Source organism: Setaria viridis, chromosome 6 (assembly GCF_005286985.2).
Source record: "Setaria viridis chromosome 6, Setaria_viridis_v4.0, whole genome shotgun sequence".
NCBI classification, from domain to species: Eukaryota; Viridiplantae; Streptophyta; class Magnoliopsida; order Poales; family Poaceae; genus Setaria; species Setaria viridis.
In genome coordinates, this window is record NC_048268.2 from 35,859,151 (window position 1) to 35,873,862 (window position 14,712).

Sequence of the window (14,712 nt, forward strand, 5' to 3'; positions counted from 1 at the left end):
TCAATTATTTCTAGCCTTATGTTCCACGCTCAAATGAATAATACCACTGGCCAGGCCAAACCTGTGGATTCAGGTCAGGGTGAAAATGCTCAGGTGCAGTTAACCCTAACAAAAATATTAGGGTTGGTATTCCATTGCCATATAGATATAGGACTTTTAGCCTTACGTGGTACTATATTTATCGATGTTTAGTACTGCCAACTAGTAATTTGCATTGCATTGCGTGTCCCTGGCTCTCGATGGCAAGCACTCAGACTCGATACTGGTTCGGACGAATGCCCTACATCCAGTCAGAGGTCGGAGTTTGTGTTCCTCAAGCTCAAGAGCTTAGCGCTCGCAAGCATGAGAACAATGGTAGAGGCAGGGGGGGGGGGGGGCAAGAATTTTTAACACCCCTGCTGTAGTTTACGTGATCTTGGACCAAAATATTGCTTAGGCAGGCTTAAATGAATTGTTAGCGTGAGGGCCCTTCAGTTCTTTGCTAGCTGCAGCCTGGAGAACCTGGAGACAATCGATCGCTCCGAGGAAAAAAAAAGAACGCAAAAGGTCATGGCAAACTTGCAGTTTCAGTTCGCCGCCCCCCTCGTTTCCCCAATTTCCAAATACCTAACCCTACCTCACATCCATATTCATGGCAGCACAGGGCGACCAAAAAGGGAGATGAAGCGACTGGTTGCACCAGCCGCGCGAGACATCTAGCTTTTATTGTCAATACTGTTTTATCTTCCAGTAAGAGAAATGATGACCTGCATGACAATTAAGTTGTTGAAATGGAGCATCTAATTGAGTTTAACGAGCTTGACACTGGAATTGGTGCCAACCAAATGGGACCTTGCATCGTCCTGGTGATACTAGGTGGAGCTCGCACTATGATTCAGTTTGCAGGCTTTTAAAACTTTACAAGCCTACATACCTGGTACTGAAAGATATTGCTACCAGTAAAGGTTCAGGAACTACAGCTAATGGACGAACAAAGGCTGCTGATGTTGTTACATTAATGATGTCATTTGACTTTGTTTTTATTTTGCATGTTGTAAAAGAACTCATGGGTATCACAGATCTACTTTGCAAAAAGCTACAACAAAAATATCAGGGTATTGTCAACGCTATGGATGATATTGCCACTACCAAAAATTTGCTTCAGAATTTAAGAGATAATGGTTGGAGATCCTACTAGGAAGATCCACGTCGGAGTTCAGGAGCTAGGGTCATCAAGATCAAGGTAGGATCCTGGTGGAGATCTGATGATGTACAATCATTCATGGTGAAGTAATAGATGTGTTCTTGTTCTTAGCGATCTAAGTGCCTCCTTCCATAGTTTTATACTTTATCAGGTTTACTTGTTTTTTAATCTATGATCGATGATAGATTGCATAGGATGTTCTTATAGTTGTGGTGACTAGATTTGCATACACGATCTACTGATGAGTATAACATATTCTTATGATCGTGCCCTTAGACTACCTACATTGATAGAGGTGATCGTGATAGGATCTTTCTTTTGTAAGGTGGATGTTTTTGGGAGCCAGATCGGAGGTGCAGATTTAAAGAGGCTTATTGCTGAGATCATATCTATGTTGCTTTGCTACCTTTGCTCGGAATTACAACATATGCATAGTCTAGATTGCTCTAGATTGATTACCTCTGCTTATCTGTTATCCATCTGTTTATGCTAGATTAGATCTGAATCACCAACAACATAGAGTTCATGCTAACAATGCTAGTTAAAATAGATCTTGTGTTATAAGTTCCTTGAATTGATAAACCTTAGAGGAATACTCTGAGGGAAGGGCTACAACCGATCTGTGCGCTTGCAGTTCACAATTGGCATGCTAAATGCCATCAACAGAAACCGATTTAAAAAACAAAAAAAGCAAAAGAAAAAAAGAAAAAAGCCGCTCGCGGCCGCCGGGCCAGCTCTCCCTGCCGCTCCCGCGCGTCCCTCGCCGCCGCGCCACGCCAGCTCCCCCTGCCACTCCCGCGCGTCCCCCGCCGTCGCGCCGCGCTAGGTCCCCCTACCGCCCCCGCTCGCCCCCCTAGCATCGCGCCAGATCCTCCACCAGTAGCCCACGCGCGAGGGGCAACCACTGCCATCGTCGGAGTCGTGCCACTCGCCAGGCCTAGTAGACCGGGGCCCTGCCGCCGCTACCTCCTTGCTACACCACCATCCGCGCCTGCTTGCAAGTGTCTTGGGAGGGGTCGGGGCGCCTGCGCGGAGCGCCTTGGGGTCGGATCCGCCAGCCACGCTGGCTGCCCTACCTGCAGCTCCGTGCCAAGGAGCTGCGCCCCCGTTGGGGCCTGCTAGCTGCCCCAAGGAGCCGCGCCCCCGCTGGCCGTGCCGAGAAGCCTCTTGCCTCTCCCCCGACCGCCTCACATGCTGCAGGCAAAGAAAGGGAGAGAGAAGAGGGAAAGAATAAGGTCAGGAGAGGAAGTCATGAAGAGGAAGGGATAAGGAACAAGGAAATGAGAGGAGTGGAAATAGAGGGATAAGGTTGAGGGAAATTTTTCAGTGTCCCGGCTGCGCATCCCGCCTGGTGCGTCTGATTGATTTCCAAAGTCAGTAGACCGGGTCGTCCGCTCCTGGAAATTGAGCCCACGGCGGCTTGCCCCCTGATAATGCATTTCCAGGGCGACCAAATGCTACCGTAGCCGCCCAGTGGCGGCTAAGCTTTTCGTCGCCCTTGAAAAAATAGGACGCCTCTACAAATCATTTCTGTAGTAGTGCAATGAGATCTGCATATTTAATGGAATCATTAGTTAGTCAGATACTTCTATGATAGTGCTCTTTTGTATTGTAATCATTAATTTTTATATAATCCACCTATTATTTAGTGGAGTATACAGTCGATCTACATATTTCTTGACATTCCAGTCGTAACAATCAATTGGTCCATTTGTTGAATTCCTGGCTACGCCACTGTAGGAGAAGAACGAGAAGATGGTGTATGCGGGTGTGAGTACAGGTGTCGATAGAGACAGAGAAGCCAGCTCCCCTTATATATGTTGGGGGCCAGCTTTAAAAAAGGAAAGGAACGGAGGGCCCTACGTTCCCGCAGGTCGGAGCAGACCATGCTGCAGTCTTGTCACGCGATTCGTGGGAGGCATGTCCGGCGCTGTGCTGCTGTTGACGCTCGTTATTGCTACCCTTTTAGTGTTATTTAAGTGGTATTTTTGGATTAAATCTTATACTAACCTGCCACTTGACATATGAAATAACCCTATATTTGTATATGTGTTGTATTTTAGACTATATTGCAAAATAGCATGAAATACGGCATAATAATATCATACAAGCGATGAAAATAGCATCCATAGATGAAAAATGTAAATCCGACTGCATTGATGCTCTATGAGGCAGACACACCCGAACCTTTACCCTTCCTCCTAAGTTTATCATGACTAGTCAGAATAGCAACCACAGCAGTGAGCGCTCCTTAAAAGGTTTCCAAAATTACTACGAGCATCAATAAAATTTATAGGAGATGAAACTATGGGTGGTTTCCAAAATTACTACGAGCATCAATAAAATTTATAGGAGATGAAACTATGGGTATGTTTGGAAGGGCTTCTCTCAAAATGGCTTCACCAGTGATGCCAAAGTCGGTAAAGTTAAAAATAGTAGCTTCATTCGGCTTCAAGTTCATTTTAGTCTCGGCTCATAAAATGGCTTCACGCCACATTATCTCATTTTGCGCAAAACAGGTGAAATTGAAGCCAAAATAAACCCTCCAAATGGGACCTGTGCATCTACCTCGTTCGACTGCATGGTAGCCTCAACTGCCATTATGCGGTTAAGGGGGTGTTTGGAAAGGGGTGCTAAACTTTAGCACCCCACTTTTTAGCACATTTTAGCACTTGGGTTCCCAAACAGGAGTGCTAAAAGGGGTGTGCTAAAGTTTAGCACCCCCATTTTCTTTAGCACACCCAAGGGGTGCTAAAAGGTGCTAATGGGTGCTAAAAGTGGTCCCAAGTCTATTTTTTCCCCTGGTGCCCCTCCTCTCCTCTCCTCTCTCTCTCCTCCCCGCCACCTGCCTCCTCTGCCTACCCCGCTACCTCCGCCGGCCGTGCCTTCGCCGCCCGCCCCCGCTGCCTCCGCCGGCCCCGCCTCCACCGCTCGGCCCCGCCACCTCCGCCGGCCCCGCCTCCTCCACCGCCCCCGCAGGCGTGCCATGCCGCCTCCGCCGGCCCCACCTCCTCCGCCCGACCCGCGCCGCCACCACCTCACGGGCAGCCACCAGCCCAGGATCCGACCGGCGCCGCCTCGCCCTCTCCGGCACCGGTAGAGGACCTGGAGCGGGAAGCCACAGAGCCCCGGCGGAGGCGGATCTGGCGTCCCGCCATCCCCGTCCACTCCGTCTATCCCGTCGCCTGCGCCCAAGCTGCCGGACGAGGTCGAGGCCGTCGCGGATGATGTTGCTGAGGTCGAGCTCCTTGACGGCGCGATCGAAGAAGTCCGCGACGAGGCGGTCGAGCGGAGGCCGGGCGGCGGCGCCAGCCTCGGGGCCGAAGAGGAGGGTGCAGAACTCCTCGAGGCAGAGGAGGAAGGCATCGAGGAGGCGGGCCGTCCAGGTGAGGGAGAGGAGGCCGTCGCCGTCGGGGGCTAGGAGATCGTCGAGGAGGTCGACGACGCGGCGCTGGAAGGCGTCGGCGGCAAAGGGAGCGGATGAAGCGGCCAATGGAGGCGAGCGGTGCGGCCGGGGAAGAGGAGGAATCGGTGGCTGAAGGAAGAAGTTGAGGAGGGGTAAAGGAGAGGAGAGAAAGGAGGGGTATAATTGTCTTTTGCCACTAAATGTGCTAAAGTTTAGCACCCTATCCAAACACTTCAAGGCGCTAAACTTTAGCTCTTCATTTGAGGATGCTAAACTTTAGTGCGGTACTAAAGTTTAGCACAAGGTTTCCAAACAGGGCCTAAAACGTCGGCTTCCAGGAGGCAACCTGATGCCAGAAACTACCATCCCACATTCCCACGTTCCACATCGAACAGAGAACACATACTGGCAGTTGTCCTCAGCCACGGTGAGGTAGACAACGCCGTCCTCTTCATCAAGGAGGCTAAGAACGGGGCACCTGGGCACCTTCTTGGGCAGCTTCAGCCCTTCGTAGGTTGGATCAGCCCACACATCAACGATACGGAAGGATCCGCCTTTCGTCCACTCCGAGTTCGAGATGCAGAGAGTCCACGTCCTGAGGGTGATCAGGTCGTCAATGTCGCCGGCTGGATCCATGTGAACGAACCTGACAGTGTCGCCGCGAACACTGCACATGGAGCTGAAGTCCCTTGGCCTCCCCCGGCCGTGCTCAGGATGCCATGACCGGGAGCATCCCTCCGGCAAGGATATGAACCGGAACTTGGGAAGATCATCCATAACTTTGTCGCAGATCAGAATGCCTGTGGCGGAACCGCCTAATTAACTTGGCTAAAGCACACTTAAGTCGCCTAAACGCGATCATGTACTTTAAACAAGTCAACTTGGTCGTCCGTCGGATTTCCTCCGATAAAACCACGTAACGCAGGATCGAGAAAGCAAAACTCACACGATGGTGAGTGGTTACAGAGATTACAACAGTCCACCCAGATTAAACAAAGTGCATCGATTTATTACAACATAAAGTTCAGAAATTCAAACATAGTTTGTAGAGTGTTCAAGCAGCGGAAATAAAACGCACAGAAACTAAACGTCGATGCACGATATCATGAAGAAGCCGATCATGACATCACTGACCCCTATCCTCGCCGTCCGAGGAGGGATCCCACTCGACCGTCCAACCCGGAGGGAGCTGGGTAGACCAAGCAGAACTAGCAGCGAACTCAGAAACATCATCCTCACCTGAAAAGAGGTGCCACAAACAAGGCTGAGCAACTATGCTCAACAAGACTTAACCGACCTGTGGTACTAATCCACTAACACCTAGACATGTAAGCTTTTTGGCTCTGGGTTTTGTTTTGCCAAAAGCGACTAGTGTAGGTCCTTACTTTCAACATTTTAGCCACCAGTTCTACTGTTGTTTATCATTCTAAGTTAGCAACTATACTAAACAAGCATAGTTTTCCAAGCAATTAATAACAAGTAACAATATTATATCATCATCATCTTTCATTCTTACTCAGTGTAGCATAGCGATCAAGTAGTCCCACACTGTGAGAGGCAGACGAATCGATTCGAATTTATTAACCATGCATGGCGAACCTAATCCCACGACATCCGCGCACCACGAAAGGTCGCTTCACTTGTCAGCCGTCCCCATCGATCCCTAGGTACGTGTCAGGTCCAAACTTCCTTTGGCATGCAATGCTCCACAGTCCCGGTCTCTACCGTACTATGACCGCCATTGCACCCACATGATGCACCATGGGAACGACGTTCCAAGGACAGCAGGGGTATAAGCCACGTCCCAGTTCAATCAGGTACTAGGCTTCCCCATCCCATACTAGGTATGAGATTAGTACTTTCAAACACTTGATCACGAACACCATCACCTTTCGACCTTAGTCCAATTTCAAGTAGACAGACGGGGCAAACCACCGAGTACCAACATAAGCCCAGCCCCGTCCATCATCCTTATAGTTGCAATGAAAAGAAAATCATTCAACTCCTATAACTCGCGAGTGACAGGAAATCACTCGACTTTTACCGAGTCCTATTTAGCATTGCAACTACTCGACTTCTTATACTAGTGTTCAGATCAAGGGGCACTATATTCATGCATCTATGGTTTCAATCAATTCCTATAAACGTAAATGCATAATCAAAACAATCAATATATTGCAAGTATTTAAACATAGGAATTTATGCTCCGGGGCTTGCCTTCACACTCGGAGTTAGCGAACTGGTCCTCGGCTTGCTCTAGCACGGGCTCGACTTCGGCGTGGTGTAGATCCGCTACAACTTTCTCTTCGGGCGTCGGGTGCAGCTCGTATGTACCGTCGGCGATGTTAACTTCTACATGAAATGCAGGTGCAAATGATTCAACATGCAAAACCAAGAGTCTGAAAGGCATTTCATATATTATTCCTTTTTATCTTTCTCTAAAAAGGAAAGAGGTTTTCATTAACTTTCAAACCAAGTCTCATAATTTTCCTGTGAACTACACCTCATTCCTGAATTATTCCAAGTGGTTTCATATTTTTATCATCTCTGGATTTATCATTATGCAAAAAGAAAAATCTACCCGTAGATTTCAATTAATAAACTAAAACAGTAACTTAAATGTCTAAGCTAGGCTCTAAACCATTTTTCTAAGCTTTTATTCTCTGAAACAAACACTTGAGAGTTGGATTTACCTTTTTAGCATTTTTCTGTGATTTTCTATGATTTAAACTATCTTAAACAAGGATTAAATCATATAACATTAATCTTAACAGAGACATGTGTAAACTTATTTTTATACGAAACTACACAGAATATTGAGTCTAACAAAATTTATCTTGCATTTTTAGCATTTTTCTACACTTTTCTATGCCTTTTTAAACTTTCAGTCTTTTTAGATCTAGAAAAAAAAAAGAAAACCGAGGCAATCTTCAAATCTAGCCCTCCAGTCTATGGGTTAAATGCGTAGAGGCCCCTGGATCTTGCACCTACACCCCTGGACAAAAACCCACCTCAAACATAAATCCCACGATTTTCCCCATAACCCCCTGACTTTCTTTCTTCTTCCCCACATAGATCCCTCACGTACAAAAGCACAGCAACATTCAGGCACGGCACAAAACATGGCGCTGGAACTTGGGGGCCGGCCACGACAGAGGGAAAGGAAGAGCACACGGCAGGGGGAAGAGGAGAGGGGCGGCGCCTTGGGCCAGGAGTGCTCACCAGAGACGCTGCGATGAGGAGGGACGGCGTGCAGCAGTTCTCACGGCACAGGGAGGGGGCGGATGGGGGCTCGTGTGGAGGGGGCTGCTCGGCAAGGGAGGGAGCCTGGGAAGGGGCAAAATGGAAGCGGGACGACGAGGAGGCGCCGTGGCTGCAAGGAATCGACCGGAGACTCGCTCACGGCGGTGGATTTCGCCGGCAAAGTTTGAGCGTGGCGAGGTGCTGCGAGAGTGGGGAGGGGAGTACGGTGGGGTGGGCGAGCTATTTATAGCCGCGACGAGCTCGTGGGGCTGGCCGGTGGGTCGGAGGGGCGTTGGTACGCTGCTGCGGGGTGGACCGGCCACGGCGAGCACCATTGGCGGATAGGGGAGGCGACTTGGCGGGCGTGCTTGCAGGCGGGCGCCGCAGGCGAAGCAGGCATGCACGGGTGAACGGCTCCATCAGGGCGCTGCAGGCGAGGCCGAGGAGCTGTGGCGTCTTGTCTCGGGCGTGCGTTGGCGGGCACGGCGGCGGTGGCGTGCCAGAGCGTCGCAGGGCGCGTGCGGATAGAGCAGCGGCAGGGGGCAACTCGACGGGGCAGCGACGAGGAGCACGTGCCACGGGGCGGCCGGCGAGGGGAGCGCGGCGCACGCGTGCTCGGCGTGAGCTCTGGTGCGGGATTTGCGGGATCGGACGATAGGGCAATCTTCGAGCGCGATCTTCTCCAGATTTTTGAACTGCACAACCCCTACTCCCTTTACAAAAGTTGTAGGCCTAGGATCTAAGTTCAATTCTTGTAATTGTCTTGATTTCAAATTCGAAGCCAAATTGAAGATAAAACGCTTCAAAGTTTGGCAAAATCCGAAACTTTCAGACTTGAACACTTCAGCCATTTTTGACAGTGTTGACCAGTTTAGCTGCGTTTGACCTCATTTTTGAAAACCTTTTGTGCAGATTTTGGCCTAAGCCCAAAAATCAAAGTTGTTAAGGACTCGTAGCACTAAAACTTTCATAAAAGGTTTGTCATGAGCATACATTCGAAAATGTGAGAAAAAGGGCTCCAAAGTTCTGACTTTATTTGATCTGCACCTTTCGGCCCAGATTATTAATTCGATATTTTGACCCTTTTCTGATCAGTTTCAAGAAAAAAGCTAATTACAAAAGTTGTTAGAATTTGTGAGTTATATAACTCTTAGTTGGGCAGATTTTTAAGTTTTTGAGCAAAAATTTGAGTTATGGCTTGAACACGTGCTTAGCTTGTGAGGGGCAAAAGGGGTCATTTTACTTGGGTGCAAAGCTGTTCATTGGTTCCATTAAGCTCTAATGACTTCACTTAAGCTCAAAGAAGGTAAATTTTGTCCCATTTGCTACAACCTACCCCCCCTTAAAGGAATCTCGCCCCGAGATTCGAGTGAAAGAAAAAGAACTAGTGTGGCTTGGGTATCGTACCTCCCTGATCGAAAAGAAATCCGCGGAAGTGGGTATTAAGATACTCCTCCGTTTCCCATGTGGCTTCGGCTTCTGTGTGATGACTCCACTGAACTTTGAACATCCTCATTATTTTGTTCCGGGTCTTCCTTTCCTTGTGATCAACAATCTTGATTGGGTACTCCACATAGGAAAGATCCGGGTCTATCGATACCTCTTCTTGCTCAATAATTGCCGTGGGAACTCGTACACACTTCTTGAGCTGCGATACGTGGAATATGTCATGTATAGCTGAAAGTCTGTTAGGGAGTTTAACTCTATATGCGACTGGTCCGCATATTTCCACGATCTCATAGGGACCAATGTATCGGGGAGCCAATTTTCCTTTGATCCCAAACCGTTGTACACCCTTAGTCGGTGAGACTCGGAGGTATACATGATCACCAATGTCAAACTGTAAGGGCCTTCTCCTTTTGTCAAAATAGCTTTTCTGTCATGATTGGGCGGCTTTAAGATTTGCCTGAATTATTTTAACTTGCTCTTCGGCTTCAACTACTAGATCAGGCCCGTAGGTTTGTCTTTCTCCTGCTTGTGACCAATTTAAAGGTGTTCGACACCTTCGACCATATAGGGCTTCAAATGGTGCCATTTTCAAGCTAGCCTGGTAGCTATTGTTATAGGAAAATTCCGCTAATGGCAAACATTTATCCCAATTCTTGTCATAATGTATGACGCAAGCACGTAGCATGTCTTCTAGAATTTGATTCACCCTTTCTGTTTGGCCATCAGTCTGAGGGTGATATGTTGAGCTACGGATTAGCTTAGTGCCAAGTGCGGACTGTAGTTGTTCCCAAAAGCGTGCGATGAATTGAACTCCTCGATCAGAGATGATTGTCTTCGGCACACCATGTAGGGACACAATACGGTCAAGATACAATTCTGCATATTTCCGAGCGGTGTAGGTAGTGTGAACAGGAAGGAAATGTGCCGTCTTGGTAAGACGGTCCACTATAACCCAGATAGAATCATGGCGCTGAGAAGTAACGGGTAATCCCACAATGAAATCCATGCTGATATCTTCCCATTTCCAAGATGGAATAGGTAGCGGTTGCAAGGTACCTGCTACCTTCAAGTGGCTTGCCTTGATACGTTGACACGTGTCGCATTCCGAGACATAGTGCGCAATTTCCGGTTTCATTCCACTCCACCAAAATGTTTGACGGAGGTCATGATACATCTTATTGCTGCCAGGATGAATCGAGAACTTGGAGAGATGTGCTTCATCCAGGATTTGCTTCCTAAGGTCGGGGTTAGATGGGACAACAAGTCGGTTCTCATAGTACACTATTCCCTTCTCATCTTGTCGGAAATGTTTATACCCCTCATCTCTCTGTGCAACTTTCTCCTTAATTAGCTTTATTTCCTCATCTTCTAATTGTATCAGCCCAATTTGGTCCTCTAAGGTAGATTCAATGGAAACATGACCTAAGGTGCCATGGGAAATAATTTCCAAACTAAGTTTTCCCATCTCATGACATATGGTTTCTGCGAAGTTAGTTGCCGACAAACAATTGCAATGGGCCTTGCGACTGAGAGCATCGGCAACTACATTTGCTTTGCCGGGGTGATAATGCACTTCCAGATCATAATCCTTAATTAATTCCAACCACCTTCTCTGACGCATGTTAAGATCCGCTTGAGTAAAGATATACTTGAGGCTCTTGTGATCAGTGTAGACATTGCAGTGAGTGCCCATAATATAGTGTCTCCACATCTTCAAGGCATGAATCACGGCTGCCAATTCAAGATCATGTGTCGGGTAATTCAGCTCATGCGGCCGTAACGCTCGTGAGGCGTAGGCAATGGCTCGGTTGTCTTGCATGAGAACACACCCAAGTCCAGTGCCGGAGGCGTCACAATACACGTCAAATGGCTTAGTAGTGTCAGGTTGAGCTAGGACTGGGGCAGAGGTTAAAAGTCTTCTCAAGGTGTGGAAAGCTTCTTCACATTTGTCACTCCATGTGAATTTGACTCCTTTCTTCAATAACTCAGTCATAGGCTTAGCTATTTTTGAGAAATCCGGAATGAATCGCCGATAGTAGCCTGCTAGACCAAGAAAGCTTCGAATTTGATGAACCGAAGTGGGTGGCTTCCAGTCCATGACCTCTTGCACTTTGCTGGGGTCGACTGCAATGCCATCTCGAGAAATAGTGTGTCCCAAGAATTTAACATTCTCCAACCAGAACTCACACTTGGAGAACTTCGCGTACAACTGATGATCTCTCAAGCGTTGAAGAACAATGCGAAGATGCTCGGCATGTTCCTTCTCATTCTTCGAGTACACTAGGATGTCATCAATGAATACCATGACGAATTTGTCCAGCTCGGGCATAAACACCGAATTCATGAGATACATGAAATAAGCAGGTGCATTAGTAAGCCCAAACGACATAACTAGATACTCGTAGAGTCCATACCGTGTGGAGAAAGCCATTTTGGGAATGTCACACGGTCGGATCTTGATCTGATGATAGCCTGAGCGAAGGTCTATCTTGGAGAATACTCTGGCTCCAGCTAACTGATCAAATAGGACATCAATGCGGGGCAATGGATATTTATTCTTAATCGTCACCGCATTGAGAGGGCGGTAGTCCACACACATGCGTAGACTCTCGTCCTTCTTCTTCACAAACAGTGCTGGACAGCCCCAAGGTGACGTACTTGGGCGAATGAAACCCTTTTCCAACAGTTCATGTAATTGGGTTTTCAGTTCTGCTAGCTCTGCGGGTGGCATTCGATACGGCCTCTTGGATATTGGTGCCGTGCCTGGTTGCAACTCAATAGCAAACTCGATATCCCTATCAGGTGGCATGCCTGGCAGGTCATCCGGGAATACATCTGGATACTCACAAACAATGGGGATATCTTCCAGTTGGGCTTCAACCACGGGATAAGCACAGGAGTTTACGCACTCTCGGTGGGGTAAGTGGATAGTGGAGGTGCCATACAGTGGTGAGTCTATGTGGACAGCTCGGGCGGAGATATCTAGCATTACTCGGTGTTGAGTCATCCAATCCATACCCAAGATAATATCTATTCCCTCTAGACCGAGAATAATAAGATTTTCCTTAAAGAGGGTTCTTCCTAACTTTATAGGTACATTGAGGTTCATTTGATCTGAGGCTATTTTCCCACCCGGGGTAGAGATCATATACGACCCTTTGGTGTGACAGAACCTTAACCCACATCTAGCACCAGTTTTACTTCCGATGAAACTATGAGATGCTCCGGAATCAAATAAAATGAAAACTGGTTGATTATGAATAAGGAATGTACCCGTCATCACCGGTGCGCCTTCTGGGAGTTCTGCCACATTGGTGAAGTTTAGCCTGCCATGACGAACTTGTACTTTGGGCTTCTTTCCCTTGTTCACCATTGCATTGCTCTGGCCGGGGCGTTGATTCTTGTTTCTGGGGCAGTCCTTGGCAAAGTGTCCCACGTTGCCGCAGGTGAAGCAGCGGTTACCATTTGCAGGGCGCGGCGGCGGTGGAAGGTTGCGCTGAGGCGCCTGCGGCTGGAAACCGGGGAAACGAGGTGCTGCCGGTGGTGGAGGGCGAGCAACCCATCTCCCAGGCTGCGCGGGCCTGTGAGGTGCTGAAGGGGGAACCATCCTGAATTTCCGAGCAGGCGGGCTAGGTGATATCATGGGAGCTTTCCGCTTCAGGTCGGCCTTGAGGGCCTTCATGCAGTCTTCCTGGGAAATGGCCAGATTCACCAGCTCGTTGTAGGTATCCACTTTGATGGGGTTCAGCCTTTCCTTGAGTTCGAGACTCAAGCCCCTGCGGAACCGATCCCGCTTCTTCTCATCCGTATCCGCGTGATAGCTGGCATAGCGGCAGAGGTCGTTGAAGGCCTGTGCGTAATGCAGGACGTCGCGACTTCCCTGGGTGAGAGCCAGGAACTCATTGAGCTTGCGCTCCATTAGGCCCTCAGGGATATGATGGCCTCTGAAAGCGGTCTTGAACTCGTCCCAGCTAACGATGTGGTCAGCCGGCAGCATGGTGTGGTAGTGGTCCCACCAGAGGCGGGCAGAACCACGCAGCTGCTGGGCTGCGAACCGTGCCTTGTTGTCATCGGTGCAAGGCATAGTGAGAAGCTCGAACTTGGATTCCAGAATGTGAATCCATGCATCAGCATCGAGAGGATCCTCAGTCTTGTGGAAGAGTGGGGGCTGGGTCCCCAAGAAATCCTCGTAACGAGCGATCTGGGGCTGCTGATGACCCCTTCCTCCCTGAGGCTGCTGTTGCTGCCCTTGGACGATGTGTCGCAAGAGCTCTGTCTGTGCAGCCAAGATCGCCTCTAGCGAAGGCGGGGGAGGCGGTGGTGGCGGAGGTGCTCGATTATCCTCGCTACCACTTGGGATCGAGATTAAGCGCGCAGTGCGCACCATCTGCAAGAGGGTATCTTTCTATTAGTCACATAATTCGAAAGCTTGCTTAAAAACAAGGAAAAATTATGTGCGGGATCATAAACATAAATCTTGCGGATCCTGAGAAAAACAACAATAAGATCCTTTTATTGAGTAGGTGCATATCTCTTCTTCTGTATGCACATTGTTTCTCATCTTTGGTCAGTAGTTAGCGCATTTCATATGCCACAACTTTTGTATTACGCTCGCTGACCAAAACATAAGATAAAGAGATCGAAAAGTGAGCTGAGTGAGTCGTTGTCCGGCTGTTTTTCAGCAATCTGAGCGGTGAAGTTTTGGCTTCTAACACGAGTTTAACATATCGAAAGGAGCTGAAATTTTACGAGCGGTTAGAACACAAGTTTTTGCACAACTTTGGTATTTAAATATCAGTTCAAAAGTGCGTGGAGATAGGGTTAAAACTGAGACCAAACAGCAACTATATTTCTGCCAAGTTTTCGGTTACATCGCCAGTCATGACAAAAGCATGTCCATGCATACATAACAAGTCTATGGCAGCAAGGGTACTCAACTCGAGGCTAACCTATTACATCGCCATCCAAAATATAGGTTGCCGAGGAGTAACAACAGAAGACCAACTCGCTACAACAAAAACCTAGAAGTCATCTAAGTTGCCCACGGAGGAAGCGCTGTGCACCGGAGAAGGGGCGTCACCAACTCGGGGCGGAGACTGAACGCCCTCGAAGTCCATGCTCGAGACACCCTCGATCTCCTCGGGGTCTTCCTCCTCCTCCTCCTCCTCCATCGGGTCATTCTCCCCCTGCTGCTCCTGCGCATGGATGGCATTGAGCTCGGCGTGGTGCTCATCCAAGTGCGCATTAGCAACAGCTAGCTCCATCTCAACCTCTAGCTTCTCCTCTGCAAGCAATACCATATCGTGCTCCATATCTGTCACCTCCTCCTCTAGCTCGGTGATCCGGGTCTCCATGTCAGAGATCCGTATACCCCTCTGGATGAGCTGGTACGACTGTTCCACCAAATCTTTCTTGGCGGTATTGAGATGCT

The 14,712-nt window shown here is 48.6% G+C and overlaps 1 protein-coding gene across 1 annotated transcript; it reads right to left on the minus strand.

The window, feature by feature from the left end:
• Positions 1-2,700: 2,700 nt before the first annotated feature.
• LOC140223267 (uncharacterized) lies at positions 2,701-14,635 on the minus strand. Its single transcript, XM_072294792.1, has 5 exons — positions 14,579-14,635; positions 12,483-13,668; positions 4,953-5,389; positions 4,389-4,718; positions 2,701-2,733 (listed from the first exon to the last, which is right to left on the minus strand). Exons 1-5 carry the CDS (start codon positions 14,633-14,635, stop codon positions 2,701-2,703), a joined length of 2,043 nt encoding a protein of 680 aa, XP_072150893.1.
• Positions 14,636-14,712: the final 77 nt, after the last annotated feature.